At 44.2% G+C, this 19,164-nt stretch overlaps 1 protein-coding gene across 1 annotated transcript in view; it reads left to right on the top strand.

Moving 5' to 3' along the window:
- Positions 1 to 14,881: 14,881 nt before the first annotated feature.
- gli3 (GLI family zinc finger 3) overlaps positions 14,882 to 19,164 on the top strand; it is a gene marked incomplete at its 5' end in the record, with an annotated part of 24,568 nt that continues 20,285 nt past the window's right edge. The window contains 1 exon segment of the mRNA XM_084325836.1: positions 14,882 to 14,899. Within this exon segment, the coding sequence (XP_084181962.1) occupies positions 14,882 to 14,899 (18 nt within the window).

The following is a 19,164-nucleotide window of genomic DNA, read 5'->3' as shown; positions in this document are numbered from 1 at the left end:
GATACGCTTTTCAAAGAAAGTATGTAGTCCTCAACTTCAAAATGGCCACTTTCTCGGCGCCAGTTAAGAGGTTAAAACCCTCCTTACAAGTGTCGCTCCACTAGTCAGTGTTACGCATTTATCGCGGCGATCTAACGGAATGTAGACCAATCTCGGTCACTCTCTTTGTCTGGGAACGCCCAAAACCAAATTCGGTCACGCCCCATTTTGCGCAACATCCAGGCTTTTTTTACTGTCAGTGTTTGGGAATTTCATGTTGACAGGTAGGTGAAGTGAAATTATACTTATTTTAGAATATATATATCAAATTTCATGAGTATTCATCTATATTTAGTCATCTAAAGACTATTAGATATGAACGTATATACCAGTAAAAAGTGGGAATCTCTAGAATGTGTTTTGGGCGACGGCCTTTACAAGTGTGCAGGGGTAGCCTCTCTAATCAACTTGACGTTATACACAACACTTTCTGTTGTCAGTAGATGGCAGCATAGACCACCGCAACACTTCCGGGATTCTGAAATCGGGGAGGAGATAGCGGGGGAGCATATGAATGAATGTGGATGAGAGCCGTGATGTAAGTGGTTGCAGATACGGCTGTGGGGGTGCTAGAGACATGATTGAATAGACATTTATGCGCCTCAATCTCCTGAACACGGCGCAACCCATTCCTAATCGATCAGAACTAAATCGGCAGAGAAAAAGCCCATTTTAAAGCACCTATTCCGCATGCACATGCGCAGATTGCCCATGGAGTCTGGACGACGCGAGATGACGCACGAATGAATGTGGACTGTTCCATCAGAGGGGGGAGCTTCGGTGGCCAGTGTCCTTTCAGCCGAACAGGATAATGAAAAAATTATCCCACTAAATGGCCAGACGCGTCTTATGGCGACATCTACAATTACCTCATTGAGTCTCCAGGTAGACTAATGTTTATATTTAAGTGCAGCGGTCTGTAGCCACTCACATTACCACCGAAGCTCCCCCCTCTGATGGAACAGTCCACATTCATTCGTGCGTCATCTCGCGTCGTCCAGACTCCATGGGCAATCTGCGCATGTGCATGCGGAATAGGTGCTTTAAAATGGGCTTTTTCTCTGCCGATTTAGTTCTGATCGATTAGGAATGGGTCGCGCCGTGTTCAGGAGATTGAGGTGCATAAACGTCTATTCGATCATGTCTCTAGCACCCCCACAGCCGTATCTGCAACCACTTACATCACGGCTCTCATCCACATTCATTAATTTGCTCCCCCCGCAATCTCCTCCCCGATTTCAATGTAACGCGGAAGTGTAGTGGTCTATTGGTTTAAAAGGTGAAAATGTTATGACTACAAAATGACTACAAATCCCAAGACCTTTATCACCTAGTTGTTAGGTCAGCACCGGATTAGGAACACGTGATCTCAACAAAGGAGCGTTAAACTATTAATGCGACCTGCATATAGTGACCGAGAATGGTCACCTAATTATCTTAACAAAAGTGCATCATTAGCATTATGTTTGTTGTCTAAAGGGCAACATAATGGTACAATTTAAGACTTTAACTGCCAGAAGACGAGTTTAGGCGTCCTTCCCCGCCATGATCAAGATGCCGATGACGCCGTAACTCGTCTTTGATATCAATATTTCAAAAATCTGTGATCGGATTCATATTTCCCATCCGCTGGCCTGAGACCCACCAAAAAGCCCCACTGAACCCTCTAGCGGTTCAAGAGCGCCATCTGGTGGCCGATCGGCGCAATCGCCTAACAGGAAGTTACTTGGACGATGTGCTGTTCTCCCATATTACTTCCGGGCACTCGGTAAAGGTCCCGGCACTCTAGCTCGTCACAATACATAGCGATCCGTTGCCAATAACTCGATAAACAACATGATTTGGACGTATATACCATTATACAACCTGGAAATGGACCGGGTATTCCAACATCCCATAATAGGAAAATGTATACTCCACGCTCATCGCCCAACGGCGCGAGGAAGATACGGTAAGATTCAGAGTTATTTTTCAATGTCTTCGATACTAACTGATCTGATGAACATTTGACCCACATTAGATGAATGGTATAACGCTGCCCACGGAATTATAAACGCCCCCTCGCCCATCCGGTCAACATCAGATGAAGTGTAGTAACTTCCAGAAGTCCGTCCAGTTGGATTTTTTTATATCGCGCCGATTGCTATCAAACTGTATTTGATCATCAATATAATGCATTTGGGGCTATAAATCACGTTCTGGAGAAAGCTGCAGAAAGAGATGAAAACATACTTATACTTTAGATCATATTTTAGTATGAATATGTGAATGAAAAAGTTTAACGTTCATACACCATGAACAATACATATAGGACCTTGAATGGGCCCTAATAATGGCAATTTAGCAATAGAATTTAAAAAGTTATAGCCCTGCAAAGAAGGGGAATTTCTCCATAGACAAATAGAGCTGGCAACCTATGGTATATCATGAATTTAGCCTTAGGCAATCAAAGTGTTAAGATTTTAATGTTATCCGCATATAAAGGACAAATAAAACATCGTTAATTTGTAAGAAACTTCAATGAAAACAGTGCAGGGTAAGTTATATTCGCTATTGTTATGAAAAAAAAAATTTGGACGCATTTGGTCACCGTGACGTTAATCATCTTCTCTCTCGCTGCTTAGTACTCGCATGTCCGCTGTTCCAAATTACGAGCGAACACGATTGAGGTGACCGAGCAAACTTGTTGGACTTTTTTTTATATTTATTTTTTAAATAAACATTTACGTTCAGGTTCGCCTCGCAGCGAAGGACTTTTCACAGGCTGTTTGGAAAAACCATTTCCACAGCGTAATTAAATGTAATTTTCGGCCACCGAGATAAGAGCGTCTACCAAGAAACGAATCAACAAAGAGTATATGGCGGGGAAAAAGAGAAAAGAATAGGAAGAAAAAGTCTAAACATGAAAGTGAAATTATACAAAATTTGTCTGTGCCTTTTTTCCTGTAATTTCAAGGGGATTAGCATCAGGAAATAAACATCAAACGAAGAAAAAAAATAATAAATGTATCACTGTCGTAGCCCTTTCCTCCTTGGTCCGTTCTCACCCGCCCATACTTAAAGTGTTGCATTAAAGTGTTACGAATAACACCAGAGCAATCTGCACGGAATGTTCCATCACCTTCCATCTCGGAGGAAGAAAAACTAAAACGCTGCACTTGATTGTTCCGACTACTCAAAGTGACAATTCAAACACAACAGTGGGTACAGGTGTGAGTGAGCCTGGTTGACAGGCAGGCAATTCAGAGGTTCCTCTTGGCATGGCCCCAGGCTGAGAGAGAGAGAGAGAGAGAGAGAGAGAGAGAGAGAGAGAGAGAGAGAGAGAGAGAGAGAGAGAGAGAGAGGAGAGCACAGAGGGGACTCCTGTGTGTTGAAGTGTTAAACTTCTCTAAAAACAAGAGAGGAAGTAAAGTAGATCTGTCTCTGTCTCAATGGCCCTGATGCCTTACAGGAGAATGCGGCTGAACGCCTGTGGCTAAACAGGGTCAGTTTCCACACCCTGTCGCACTTCTCCTGCCCAACCATTCGGTAATGAGTGTGTGTGTGTGTGTGTGTGTGTGTGTGTGTGTGTGTGTGTGTGTGTGTGTGTGTGTGTGTGTGTGTGTGTGTGTGTGTGTGTGCGTGTGCCTGTCTGCACGTAGCCCGTCTCAGGTGATGGAGGTGGAAAATGTGTGGCTGAGAGCTGAGGACATGTGTGTGTGTGTGCAGGTATAGGGGTGTGTGTGTGTGTGTGTGTGTGTGTGTGTGTGTGTGTGTGTGTGTGTGTGTGGGTGGGTGTGGGTGTGTGTGTGTAGGTATAGGGGTGTGTGTGTGTGTGTGCAGGTATAGGGGTGTGTGTGTGTGTGTGTGTGTGTGTGTGTGTGTGTGTGTGTGTGTGTGTGTGTGTGTGTGTGTGTGTGTGTGTGTGTGTGTGTGTGTGTGGGTGTGTGGGTGTGTGCGTGTAGGTATAGGGGTGTGTGTGTGTGTGTGTGTGTGTGTGGGTGTGGGTGTGTGTAGGTATAGGGGTGTGTGTGTGTGTGTGTGTGTGTGCATGTGCACATGTCAGTGGGCCCAGCCACAGGCGGCTCGGCGTGAACCACCTCAATTTGCCGCATCACACCGGGCTTCCGAAGAGTCGCACGGATGGACCAGAGAGCCAATCACAGAGGAGGCACGGAGCGCCACAACACACACAGTCTACAACACACACACCAGTACACACAGCTACAAGACACAGACTGAGACCGGGGATGGCTAATCCTTCAGACTGAGATCTGAGATAGAACAACAGAAACAGGACTGAGGGAGGGATAGAGGGAGGGGGGGAGGGAGAGAGAGAGAGAGAGAGAGAGAGAGAGAGAGAGAGAGAGAGAGAGAAGAGAGCCAGAGATGGGGTTGGGAGGGCAGGCGCATCAGGTAAAATACAAGAAAAGAAAAAGAAAGACTGAAAATCTCCTTTTTTTTCTCAAAATGAAATCCATCACATGTCCCCCCCTAATACATACTTCTTGTAGAGGAAGGGAAGCAGAGCTCGCTGGACAGAAGGCAGAGTGAACAGACGCAGCAGCCTACTTTCCTCTCGCCATTTCATCCATCTTGTTGGACTAATAAAATGTCAAGCGCAGTTCCCCGATATTTAATCACGAAGGGCCTGACTGCGTGGCGGTGCCAAGCTTTAGGTCTGATGGAGCTTTGGGAAGCTTAAACACAGACCCTGTTGGAAGTTTTAGACACACCGCAAAGGAGGGCTGAAACAAATCTGCTGCATTACTGAAACAAATGTTGACATAATTGCAAAAAGAATTATTCATGAGACTGTCATGAGGAAACTATTTGACTCTGTTCTGTGCTGTGGGGTGTGGCGTGTGTGATGCTGTGCTATGTTAAACGGCTGCCTTATTAAAACATGTGTTTACAGTGGCTCAATTACTTTACATCAGTGGCTAACTAGCTGGAAGCTGAGGGTATCCAGCATGGACTGTGCTGAGGACTCGAACCCTCAACAACATCATTCTGTACGTAGGAAATAAGGTTGGAGTCAGAACTTGTGCTTTAAACTATTCTATTCTATTATATTCTATTCTATTCTATTCTATTCTATTCTATTCTATTCTATTCTATTCTATTCTAAAGCTGGCCCCCATTTGGACACAGGACCCGAGACGATAACGCTATCTACCTACATCTGAACTTGCGCCGCTGAAATGAACCCTTTCATTTGTAGTTTAGCAGCGAGAGCACTCTCTCTTCTTCCAGCACACAAAGGCACTGACACACAGAGAGAGAGAGAGAGAGAGAGAGAGAGAGAGAGAGAGAGAGAGAGAGAGAGAGAGAGAGAGAGAGAGAGAGAGAGAGAGAGAGAGAAAAACCGGGCTGCATCTCCTCTTTTAAGGAGCGCGGACACCCCGCAGCTGTGTGCATGACTGAGCATATTTGTGTAGTTCCCACCGGACGCTCGCAGGGGGAGAGAGAGAGAGAGCGAGAGAGAGAGAGAGAGAGAGAGGAAGAAAAAAAGAGAAAACTTCACAAGCTGACCCCTCTCAGAGAGTGAGGTATCATGGGAGATAGAGGCAGAGATGAGCATTTTTTTCTTTTCTCCCACCCCCCTCCGCGCCTCATTCCAAACGGTTAAACTCCAAACGACATTATTAGATTAAACCCTCTCTTTGCGCATATCAGATGTAGCGGACACCCCCATGTCTGTTCAGATAACGGCAGATAAAGGGGGGGGTTAGCTTTATGTGATACGATGGTTTAAAAAAAGAAGAAGAAAGTGGAAAGAGATTGGAAATGTTCTATGAAGAAAAAAATTTAAGGAAAAAAAAAGAGCGATGATGTGGAGGATAAGGGGATAATAACAGAAACAAAGCAGAAAATAACCAGAAAAAAGGGCCGGAGAAGAGGAGGAGAGGGTGGGAGAAGACTGTCAGAGAAGTAATGAACTCATTTCCTCCCCACATTAAAGTGTCAGTGTCCTTCAGCGCGGCCCCAGCGGGCGTACCAAACCGTCTCAGAGCCGACATGTGGTAACATTGTTACATTCGTGTCGTTATCCCGCCTTTTCTCATGTCTTTTATTTTTTTGTATCCTCGAAAAGCGAGAGGAGTGAAACGGGCTTAAGAACAGAGGAGGGGAAAGAGGGAGGAATAGAAGGGAGAGAGGAGGGTTTCCTGGAGAGAGAGAGAGCGCGGGGTTCTAGGATTTACGACCCTGTTCCCCGGGTCTCGTTACCGGCTGTAACTGGCCCCGGGAGTGGGATCAGCTAGGATCTGGAGCCCGGTCCAGAGGCGCTGGTTCCAAAATAATGGAAAGTCCACATTTTCTACACACGGCTACAACATGACGTCGTACGGGACGGGCCGGTCGACGGCCGGGTCCGCTCGCCGAGAGTTGTCATTTGGTGTTTTTTTTGTATAACTGCTTTGAATTCAAACAGGATTATTCTGCGGCAGTGTTGGATGTCGTGGAGATTTTTCACACCGACTGGATACCGGTTCTAAAACAATACTTTTATTTGTTTGGTCTTTATACTATGCCATCTGTTCTTTCTAAATAGTAGACCACACATTCGGTTGACGTCCTCAAAAGAAAGATTCATAAGCTAAATGATGTCTTCATATTGTATAAGAATCCTTAATTTTGTAGCTCTTCGATACCTTTCGACACCTCTTGCTGCCTTTAAAATCAGTACCGATACCAGATACTTTGCGTGGCGATACTGTATCGATACAGGGACGCCAAGTATATATATATATATTTTTTTATTATCTTTTTCTCCCTCCTCTTTTCCCGATTTTTCTCCCACCCCACTGTTAGTCGTTATGCCAATTCCCAACTCCCTTCCTGGTTGTTGCGCACCCCCCCTACTGTTGGTCCGAGAGGCCGGAGACTATCACATGCTATCCGCCGACACATGCGCAGCCAGCCGGCAGCCAGCCTGGCAGCTCAGATTCTCACTGGGAGAGTGTAACGTGTGGAAGGTCACACTACCTCCCTCCAGATCCTTCCTTCGCTGAGCAGGCGCCCGACCGAACTGTAGGAGTATTTTCTGTTTACAACGCCCAGGACCCACCCATCAGCTTTCCCACCCTCTAATACTGCCAATTGTATTAGTATGGACGACCAGTCAAACTGAAAACAATGTGGAGAGCTGGATTCGAACACGCGAACCCAGCGTCTCCAGCATTGGTGGTGAGTGCCTTGCCCACTGCACCACCTAGCCGCCCAAGTATCGATATTTAATTTTGTATTAAAAAAACTAAATAAAAAAAATTATTATTTTTCTTTTTTTGTATAAGGAAGTTGCATTGTTCATTTTAATACCTGTAATAGTACAGTAGTCCACACACACATGTGCATTCAGTTAAGTTGGAATATGACTGTAATACAAACAGTTCAGTTTGTCAGGTACATGCAACACTATTACAGTGTTGACATCTGTCTGCTTGAGAAAATACCATGTTCTGCAATAAAAATTATTGAAGTGAGATAAACAGACTGAACTTTATTTTATTAGATAAAACATGTTGACAAAGTTTTACTTTGCAGTTGAAAAAAGGTAATAAATCGGGCGGCTAAGTGGCGCAGTGGGCAAGGCGCTCGCCACCAACGCAGGAGATGCTGGGTTCGAGCCCAGCTCTCGGTGTTGCTTCCGGCTTGGCTGATCGTTCATACTAATACAATTGGCAGTATTAGGGGGTGGGAAAGCCGGTGGGTGGGGATCGGACGTTGTGGACAGCGACTCCCACAGGTCGGTGTTAGTGCGCCTGTACAGCAGAATCAGGAAGCAACGGGGGCAGCGTGAGCCTCCACGCGTTACTCCTCGGCGCTAGAGATCCCGCTGTACAGGTGAAAAGATGCGACAGCTGCCTCCTTGTGTGCCGGAGGGGAAACGTGATGCAAGGCTTGGTCCACATTGCAGCCGGCCAGTGGGAGGCATGGTCTAACAACGTTCAAGACAGGGGAGGGTAGAATTGGATATACAAAATTGGGATGGGAGAAAAATAGAAAAACGGGGAGAAAAAGTAGATAAAAAAAAAAAGTAATAAATCGCAATATATCGCAATATCACAATACTCAGCCCATCGCAATATATTTAGTATCGCAATACTATCATATCGTGACTCAAGTATCGTGATAGTATCATATCGTGAGGCCTCTGGTGATTCCCACCCCTAAACGGTAGGGATCATTTAACAATCCCCTCCCGAAACCCACTCAGTCACTATTTTGTCTTATTGCAGCGTTTATTTTGGTGTTCATCTCTTAAAAAGCCAACTCTCCCACTCTTCCCTATTCCACGACAGGAGTCAGACATCAGGAGAACGTCTGCCTGACGTTGTGGAGAGACGTCTCTCGCCAGCGCTGGGTAATAGTTATCGCTGTTCTCTAATAGCTCTCCAATAGCTCCTGACCCACGAGGGGAGGGGCTTTTACAAAAGCCAATTAAGAGCCAGAACAGCCCACAGACATGCTAGTTGGCCACGCCCACAACCCCAGTCCCCACTACACGGCTTTACTGATATTACTTTATTAATGTTTTAACAATGACCATGCTGGTGTCCTCTGCTGTTGTTGTTCCTGGTTAGTCGCAGTGCAGTTTATTACATCGGGCGGTTATTTTTTCCTCTTTTGATGAAAATGTGTTGATGAAAAACGCTAATTTGTTCAAATCTACTAAATCATTCAATGTAATTAATTAGATGAAAAACGGAATATGCTAATCGCAAATCGCAATGTTATTTTAGAAAATAAAAGGGAGAAATGAAACAACTGCAAATGTGTTTACAATTTCTTTTTTTCCCACCGTGTTCATATTAAAAGACAAATTGAAAGATGGTAATTCGACCAAAAAAATAAGAAAATTGCTAACCGACATTCATGTGAACCCAGAAAAAGATTAATAGACGTGAGTACGTGAGCACACACACACACACACAATCTCTCTCTCTCTCTCACACACAAATCTCTCTCTCTCTCACACACACACATACACACAATCTCTCTCTCTCTCTCTCTCTCTCTCTCTCTCTCTCTCTCTCTCTCTCTCTCTCTCTCACACACACACAACATGCTGTGGTGTGTTGTGTGTGTGTGTGTGTGTGTGTGTGCGCGCGCGCGCGCGTGTGTGTGTGTGTGTCTTAGCACCTGTCTGTTATCTCCTCTCCTCAGACCCTGTATTCCATTGTGCACCATGGGTGAGCTACAAATTGAGATCTCAAACATAAAGAGGGAGGGGGGGGCAAATGATTTATGTATAGAAAACCAAATCCACTATTACGTGTGTTACACATGGAAATTCAAAGGCCTCATATCATGAGATTAATGGATTCCTCTTTTTATCAAAATATTTACCTTTTTCAAAGATATAATTTTAATGGACCCTTAAAATTTAATTTACCCCCAAAGACTAACACGCCAAAAAAAACAATAAGAGAATTTTAAATACTTCATGAATGAAATATAAGGGCCGTGATTTTATTTGAGTGAATAAATCAAATTGGAAGTGTGCGTAACCACAGTTACGTAAAGAAAGAGAAAGAAAGAAAGAAAGAAAGAAAGAAAGAAAGAAAGAAAGAAAGAAAGAAAGAAAGAAAGAAAGAAAGAAAGAAAGAAGAAAGAAAGAAAGAAAGAAAGAAAGAAAGAAAGAAAGAAAGAAAGAAAGAAAGAAAGAAAAAATTACATTAACTGTAATTTTGCTTCTGTGGTTGAAATTGAATTTACCTTACTGACCTGGTAATGTAAAAAAAAACATTGGATCTAGAATATATGGGATCAAAACTAAAGCAAAAAATGATAATGGTACCCAGAGAGATTAGGTGTAGTGGTTAAGACCGCTGCCACCCGGACCACACGTGTACTGGCCTGGGATCAGATCCCACCAGAACCTTCTCTCCTGTCTCTCCCCTCCTTTCAAGAAAACATACTAATGTGAGTGGACGGTTCCTTTTTTTCCCGTCCTATTATTATTTAAAGAGAAAAAAAAAGCGATATTGAATAAACGGGAGAAATACAAATATAATTGCTCCTGCAGTAATAGCGCTCAGTCTGAGGTAATTCTAGCCTGATAAGTGGAGTTTTGGGAACATGTCTAAACGAGTCTCCGTGGGTAACAATGACTGAACCGTAAGCCTTAGCAGACCTTGTCAAGCGTCCGCTCTGCCAAAATTCTTTCCTCGTTTTTTTTTTTTTTAAACCTGCTGCTTCTGTCACTCTCAAAATGCACAGGTGTCTTCAGAATCTCACGGTCCCCTGCACACGCTCAGTAGGGGGAAAAAAAGAGTACCCTGTCCATTTAAGGCTTTGAAAACTGGTGTATTACAAAAAAAAAGAAATACTGTAACTTCAATCTGCCCACATTCATTTATCGCCTTTCTCTCTAAATCCTGAAATTGCCTCAGCAAAAAAAGAGATACCCCCCTCTCTCTCCCTCACACACACACACACACACACACACACACACACACACACACACACACACACACACACACACACACACACACACACACACACACACACACACACACACACACACACACACACACACACACACACACACACACACACACACACACACACACACACACACACACACACACACACACACACACACACACACACACACACACTTTCAGAGTGGGGCACAACTTTTTTTTTTCTCCAGCGAAAATTGAAGAGGCTTTATGTCAAATACGGCTAAAGCCAGCCTCTCCATATCAAACAACGCAGCGCGAAAATTACTGTGGCGATGATAAGGCTGCCAGATAGAGTGGGAGAGGAGAGCGAGAGAGAGAGAGAGAGAGAGAGAGGGAGGAGGGGGGCGGGGGGAGAGAGAGAGAGAGAGAGAGAGAGAGAGGGGGAGGGAGGGAGGGAGAGGAACTGAAAGGAAGTGACTCTACTCAATTATACTGCAAAATTGGTATGACTGAATATTTTTCATTCAGGTGACTGATGATATCAGGGAAAACTGCAATGCAGATAAATAAAGGAGCCTTCTGTCAAGAATAAACACCATTAATCATGAAGCCTGCTACCGCGTGACCGTCTGTCCCCTTCCGGCTTACGCCATAGAGAAAGTATTAAAGATGGGAGGGGGGATGAGAGAGAGAGGATAGAAGGATAGTGGTGACTGCACTGAACTAGAAGAGGGGTGACCTATGAAGTCACACAGAATGGGCTGTGGACGATCAAGGTAAGATGAAAAGTCGCCCCTCTCTCTCTCTCTCTCTCTCTCTCTCTCTCTCTCTCTCTCTCCTGCTCCTCAGTTGACAGCAGCCATATCTACACAGAGATTATCAGACACGATTGGGGAAATAACCATTTATTCTTTATGTAATTTATGGCTTCACTTTACATGCTGCCTTTGGTCTAGACGAAATTTAAATGTGTCTGTTTAGAGCAAAATCCATTCCGTTCTAGAGAGTTTCAATTGGGTTGTGAAATGGCTTAAAAAAGTGAAGGGGGGGGGGGGGGTATATACATAGAATCAACATAAACATTTCAAATATAAAAAATACCAACATGTTTTTAAGAACATTTAAGGATACAAAGAGGGCCGTCTGTACCACATGGTCAGGCTATTACACCAGGAATTTAACAGAACATTCCAGAACATTGTTTGATAAGACTGATTTAATTTGCTACGTTAGATTATTTAAAAGTCAACACAATAACGAATGTCTTCTTAATACATGCCCAAACTATTGAACTGACCACAATGTATTTAAATCAATGAGATTTTACAGATGATAATTAGAGTTAGAGGGGATCAAATTGACATTTGCTGTCGGTGGCTGACAGCAGACTATTATGCCTGAACTAGAGGTTGACCGGATTTTTAAAGGTCAATATAATAATGATAGTTTAGCAGGAAAAGGCAAATAGCCGATTCATTGGCTGATATCACCCCTCAAAATTTCAACATTGCCTGGTTTGGGCCTAGTATAAATTAGCCTGGTGGTAAAGAGGAGTGTGGTATCCCATTTTCATTCAGATATCTTGAGGTGAGAAGTCAAGTAACCCCTTGAAAATGGCCACCAACAGCCATTCTCAACACGCTCTTTTCTCATATTCATATTATTTGAAAGCTGACAAACGTAATATCTGATTTCATTCAAGTATTTTTGTAGGTAATAAAAAACAACATTTTCTCTAAAAGCTATAAGATGTTTTAATTTTTTCAGAGGCACATACATACTGTGTTATTTCCATCCTGTACATGTGGACGAAACAGAAAACCAGACAGACAGAGAGAGAAAGAGAGGAGATGATGGACAACAAATAAGCCCTTGAAACAGGTCTGACGCAGAGCTCAGCTCTCAGGTAAGATGCAGCTCTCCATCACAGGGAGGTCCTAATGCATCCACAAGGACACTCCACTACCTCAGTCGTCCTACCTCTGCGTAAGAATAGGGGGAAAACATGTAAACACTTGTCAGATGCTGGAAACAACAGGCTGTATGTGTGGGATAGGAGGCTAGAGACATGCAATGACTTGATGTACTTTTAAAACTCTCTCCACTGAAAAGCAAAGGGTCAGAACTTGTCCCCATTTGATTGCTTATTTGGGAAGAGGGACCTAAGTACATTACGATTCAGAAATAAAAAAGGAACTTAACATTAACCTGGCTTCTAGGGCCATAGACCTGGGGAGTGAGGTTCCACCTGTGATTTCCCCCCATTGTAGCCGCCCATTGAAGATCAAACTATAAGTATTACAGCCAATCCGCATTGTGTAGGTTCATAATCTTTTTTATTTATTTTTTTGGTTTATTTTTTAGCGTTTATCGCTTTTCCTGGTCATGTCCGACAGATACAATGAGGGTGAAACGGGAGAGTGCAGGGGAAGACATTCGGCAAATAACGGCGGGTCCGGGAATCGAACTCGGGTCGGCCGATCCGCGACGCAGCGCGGTACATGGTGTGCTACTGGAGCGCCCCAGGTTCATAATCTTTGACAGAGGGATTGATTATTTAATTATTTTACTGTTAGAACTAGGGATGCTCGATATTGGCTTTTTTACCGATACCGATATACCGATATTGTCCAACTCTTAATTTCCGATACCGATATCAACCGATACCAACCGATACCGATATATGCAGGGTTTCCCCCCCCAAAAGACTGAATAATTTCAGGTAATTAACTTAATCTCTTAATCTCTTGTCGTGTAATTAACACAACATTATGCACGGTGGTGTAGTGGTTAACACTGTCGCCTCACAGCAAGAAGGTCCAGGGTTCGATTCCCGCTTGGGGACCAGGTTTCCATGATGCCAGGTACCCAGGTGGGGTATCTCCCAGGCCTTTCTGTGTGGAGTTTGCATGTTCTCCCCGTGCTCGCAAGGGTTTCCCCCCCGATAAGATAAACCCAATGGAAAAACATGCACAACAACAGATCGCTAACGCTGTGGCGTCCTTGACGAAGACGGACAGGAGCACTTGGATTGGTCCCCTGGCGCGGCTCACGTTGACGCCTGTCTGCTCCCGGCTGCCCTTGGGGGGGAAGGACGACGGGATGGGTAATCGCAGAGACGAATCGCATCGGCGATTCGAAAGAGACAATGCATGCGTGTGTGTTCCGGTGTGTGTGCTAAAAACTAACCGCTGTGTGTGTACCGCTAAAACATTGAGTGTCGTTGCATGCCGAATAAAGACCTCTGCAACAGGTCCTGCATTATTATTATTATTATTATTATTATTATTATTATTATTATTATTATTATTATTATTATTATTATTATTATTATTATTATTATTATTATTATTATTATACTTTGACAATAAATAAAATAATCATTTGTTCTTACTTGCTTGCCTGGGTAAATAAAGGTTAAATAAATGTGTAACATTTTTATTTTAAATCTTTTTTTCAAACCGATACCGATATTTTCCGATATCACATTTTTATGCCAATATCGGTAGGCCGATAATATCGGACATCCCTAGTTAGAACCAATAAAGGTAAATGTTTCAACTTAATCTTTGAGCAAATGTGTTTTATATCGTAATCTTTACACAATCTTTTCCATGGTACAGTAACTACTACAATACCCATTCACCGCCATCTTTGTTTCCATTGAAGCCATGCATTAACATGTTTGCGTCCGCTCGAGACTACTCCTCTAATGTACTTTCCTGGACAGATGTAGTTTTGCATTAGGTACGCAGATCTCATTCAATTGTGCTCAACTCTGCTCTCGTAAAAATGTCAGACGAATTGAATAAGTGGAACCATATAAACCTGCTACTTTGAGAAACTCCCGTGGTAAAAGATTGTCTTAGAACTACCACGTGACTCTCCCGGTCTATTAGGAGAGCTGAGAGAGGCATGTTATCTATATCAGAACGAGATGTTTGAAACTCAGCCATGTCATAATAAAGAAACAGATAGTACAGAGAAAGAGAGAGAGAGAAGAGTCAAGAACGAGGATGATTAGAAGAATAGAATAGCATAGAGAGAGAGAGAGAGAACATGACAAAAACATCATACTAAAGTTTACAGCTTCTTTAGAAAGTATGTTAATTGTTAACCATTGGCGTCAGAGAGGACATGTCACGTTAACCAAACACATGTATGTATCTGATGAATTGGTCAATGTGTTTGGATTTGTGCAACAAAAATTAGGATTATTTTTCCAACTGCCACTCACATTACGTTTGACCACCCAACGGTTGGACTGCTACATCCAAGCCGCTTCCAAACATCACACACAACGTAACGATCATCCATCCTGAAGAAGGAGAAGAAGCAGTGGCAAAAAATGGCGAAACGAGATGTCAGTTCCCACTCTTATATACGGTTGCACAATTCACAAAACACAAGGTTTAACTGTTGACACGGCTGTTGTGTCTCTCAAAAAGATGTTTGCAGCTGGCCAGGTAATGGTTATGAACTGTAAGCAACGCTTGCGTTGTCCACCCTTGAAAGATTAGGATTAAGAGAAGGAATGTCGTACTTAATTGTTGTAATAAAATAAAAAAAGACTACGTTGGTTGTGGTGGTGATGAACACACCGGGATTAATCAAAAGAGGAGCTTTAAGAGCACCGCTGGTGGTCAACCTTGTACAGTATGCTCCGTTTCCTTTCCGTGTATATGGCAGGTGTGAGTAAAAGTCATAGGATGATTAAATATTTACACAACGAATGTTACATATTTGAAATGACACATCTGAAATATGATAGATATAAATATATGAAAAAAACGTGTTTTTAACATATTTGTCATATATTCTTTGAGGGGGGAAAAGGGTAAGGACAGTTATAAACTGGCTCTAAGGTATGAAAGCCAGAAGCGAGATTAAGAATGAAAATCAAAGCCAAAAGACACAGCAACCACAAATATAACCACTGGTACAGCTTCATATTCACAATACGTTCCTCTAGCTTCTTCAAAACCTGTTCTACTAGGCTTTTGTCTTGGCATTGTTCAGGAGTGAGTGTGTATGTGTGCACGTGTGCGCCTGCACGCTTGTATGTCCCTGTGCATGTGTGTGATTGTGTGTGTGTGTGTGTGTGTGTGTGTGTGTGTGTGTGTGTGTGTGTGTGTGTGTGTGTGTGTGTGTGTGTGTGTGTGTGTGTGTGTGTGTGTGTGTGTGTGTGTGTGTGTGTGTGTGATACGTGTGTGCTGCTATGTTCGGCCTACTCCCATCTGGAGGGAGGTGTTGAGATAAGAGCCTGGTCTTTATGCTAAGCAACACGCCGCTCCACTATGCCCAGATTGGGCACCCTGACAACAGTTTATGTAAATAATGAAACAACACGGTCGTACACTTAAAGCACACACACTCTCAGCCAAAGGCAGAGGACAGGGAGAGGGGAGCGGAGAGGGGAGAGGAGAGGGGGGTGAGTGTGCAGGGATAGCGGGTTTGGAGATACTGTGAAATTGGTGAGTGTTTACTTAAATGAAACTGGAGTGGAATATGAAGTGGATCATAAGCCATTCTGGAAGCAAAGCGGTGTTCTGGATTCACTCACCTCAGTGGGAGTGGGAGAAAACAATGCATCTTGTGACTGAGTAGCCTGCAAATCAATTAACCCTCTCAGGTGTAAGCTTTTCCGAACGTTTTCTTTGAATGTGACCACTCAAGACGCTTCCCGTGGCCAGTAGTCACTGTGACATCATCAGAATGTTTTTTTTATTCAGGTGGATGTGTTTTGGAATGTTGCTTCCATTGAGCTTCCAATGAGCGCTAACCGTTTTGCGGCATCTTCGTTAGAACGTTCAGTTCTCAAAATTCTATATCTATGAGATCATACGGCCTTACGAGGCCTTCTTCTGTGGCTGTTTATCGTTTCAGACCAGGGAAGAGCAGAGGATCGCTGCTGATGCTCAGCTGCACAGGCTCAGACCTGCAGCCCTTCTCCCCTGGTACCTACAGAATACCTTCCCGTCAGCCTAGTGGGCCCACAGCTGTACAAACACACTGCTGAATGCAATAACCACACAGGCAGGAAACACGGTGCTACCTGGATGGAATACCAGGCCCATGGCCGTATTCATCACTGACTCGGAGCGGTTTACAAATATTATGGAATCTTTTTTTTTTAAGCTCATTTGACTGTATTGATTCTATAAGAATTGGACTTGTTCAGCAGATTTTTGAAAATGTCTTAAACCAGTCAGATGTTAAAACTAAAAGTGAGTTAGTGGTTAATGTTAAAAATCGTTCTAGTGACTGGCTGGTCCTTAAGGTCCCCCGAGTTTGCTCGGAACAGGGTAAATCTGCATTTTGATATGATGCCCCTAGCTCATGGAATGAACTCCAACAGTCCTTAAAGCTTGAGAATCTCTGTTGCAGAGTTTAAAACCTTGATCTCCAACCATTGTCAATCAATTTTAATTGATTTGTTATCCTTACTTTTGCCTCGCCTTGTTGTCTTATTGTTATGATTTTATATGCTGTTTGATTTTATATGCCTTTTTTTCTCTACTGTATTTCTCTACTGTACTCGACGTGACTGTAAATGAGGGAAACCTCAATTCAAGTTTAAATAAAGGTTTGAAATGAAATGAAATGAAATGTTGCCATACATTGCTGTATCTAGCTTTTTTTCCAATATGGGGGAAGAACCACATAAAGATCAAAGGCAACTAAATGAAAGCCAGAGATTACGGCTATCATTACACACACAGTTTACCCAGGAGTAGATCATTCCAACTCATTCTTAAGTAAATCCACAGACTACGACGACCGCCGTTACGCAAACATGTGAGTGAGTCAGTCACTTATCCCCTGTAAGAGCGCTCGGGTCGTTTCATTCAAGCGCGAGGGCCCGTGGAACTCCAGAGTAAACTCTGATGCCGATAATTGACTTGTGACGAATACCTCCATTTGTTCCCGCCGGTCTCCGGGTGACCGAGAGCCGCCACTGAGAGAGCTCTTTTGTTTCGGTGCGGGCCGCGGTCAGGCAATAAAGCCGGAATGAAAGGAGCAGTCTCTCTACCCTCTCTCTCTCTGTCCCGGTCTTCCCCCAGACCCCCTCAACTCCCCATTAAGCTAGTCCCACACAATGGCGGCGGCAGAGGGGACCAGAGCTCCCATGGAGAGGCCTGATCTTCACCCGGTCAATGTGTTTATTTAAGCAGGAAGCATCTTCTCTGGAGCAGGAAGGGCCCTCCCTTCATTGGGAGGGTTAGAGGTCAGCTGGTGACAGACCAGAGATCAGTCGCACGAAGACGCGTACCGGCCTTGGAAGCGCAAGGGGAGGAGACGTCCGCTGGTCCCGGATCAGGGCAGCGTCTCTGCTTTTGAGGGTGTGGCGATTTCAAAGGTCAAAAGTCTTAGGCTATAGCGGTTTCTACTGAAAACGGAGGGTGTCGAGGCTATTTTAGTTTCCTGTAATGAGCCGTGTGAAATGTCGTTCCCCTCCTATGCAAAAAATTTGACTTTCTGGGGAAAGCAAGCAACCGCAAGAAGGGAAACCCTGACCCCTTTGGTCTTTAATATTGAATGGCACATGGGTGCCTTCCCCACAAGAATTCATAAACTAAACGATTAGCCTCTGCCTATAATTGCACTCTCCCTGCCTAATAGGGGTGGCGTGGCGTAGAGGAGGGGGGGGGGGGGAAACATAGGACAGTTAATTTGTGATTTCCTCTGCTCATTTGAAAGCAAATTAAGTGTCAAACCGCTAATACAGAGCATATTTCATTTTATGAGCTTTTAATTTAATTCCACCGCCTCATATCGCCGGGGCCCCGTTAGCCATGGCTGTGAACGCCTGGGCTCCTCGTCTGAGAACGCGGCGCCATAAATAAACATGTTTCAATTAGACCCTTCACAGTAATAGGATATGATTCTGTTCATTTGCCACATACGGGATGGTGGATGTGCCGGCGCTGGCGGGAGGAAAGCGAGGCGTCGGGGCGCTCTCTCACTTCTCTGGTGTGTTTTTTCTCCGGCCACGGATGCCCGGTGGTGGCTGGCGCGCCGGCTCGGCAGGGGGAAGCCGGCTGGATTGATGGGACTGCCGCGGGGCCAGCCCAACTGTAATTACGGGCTGTAATGAGAGGCTGCATGGGGAAGTACCGCAATAATAGTCCCTGTGTACTTAGGCATATCTTTGAGGGGGCTAATAACGATTAATTCTGCTCACTAAGGAGAACTTGTCTTAAAACAATTCAATATTTCTCCATAAGCCGCCTCCTGTCCCCCATTCCCTGAAGCAATGCTATACATGCACTACCTCTATTTGCTCAGGCTGCCTTCTAACAGCATTATTGGGACTGACTGGATAAATCTGCATCCCATCAGAGGTTTTGGTTTGTCGGTCTCTCTAGTTTCCCCAATATTGGTGTTTGACGCACAGGATCAAGGTAGAGTATGGTTGGACAGACAAGCCCTGTCGCTCCCCAACAACAAGAGACAGTAAATGTAGTCGGTGAGAAGAGCGACGTGGTCTCCCCCCCTACGAGAACCAGGCGCGAAGCGCATCGATGAGGCAAACGACGGTGAGCTCACGAGACCGTCCGCTAAACAGCTGTCTAATAACAATGACAAATAGGGTCCTCTCGGCGTAGCGTGTCATATTAAGCAGCCCGATGCTTAATGGCCGGGATAAACAGGCCCTTAAGTAGCTCAACAGCGAGCACGGCCCCCGTCCCCGATGACAGCCTGAGCAAACCAAGCGCACAGATAACTC

The sequence above is a fragment of the Notolepis coatsorum genome (assembly GCF_963971535.1).
Source record: "Notolepis coatsorum genome assembly, chromosome: 12".
Taxonomy (NCBI): Eukaryota; Metazoa; Chordata; class Actinopteri; order Aulopiformes; family Paralepididae; genus Notolepis; species Notolepis coatsorum.
The sequence above is the reverse complement of the archived record's forward strand: the minus strand, read 5'-3'. Positions and strand labels throughout refer to the sequence as shown.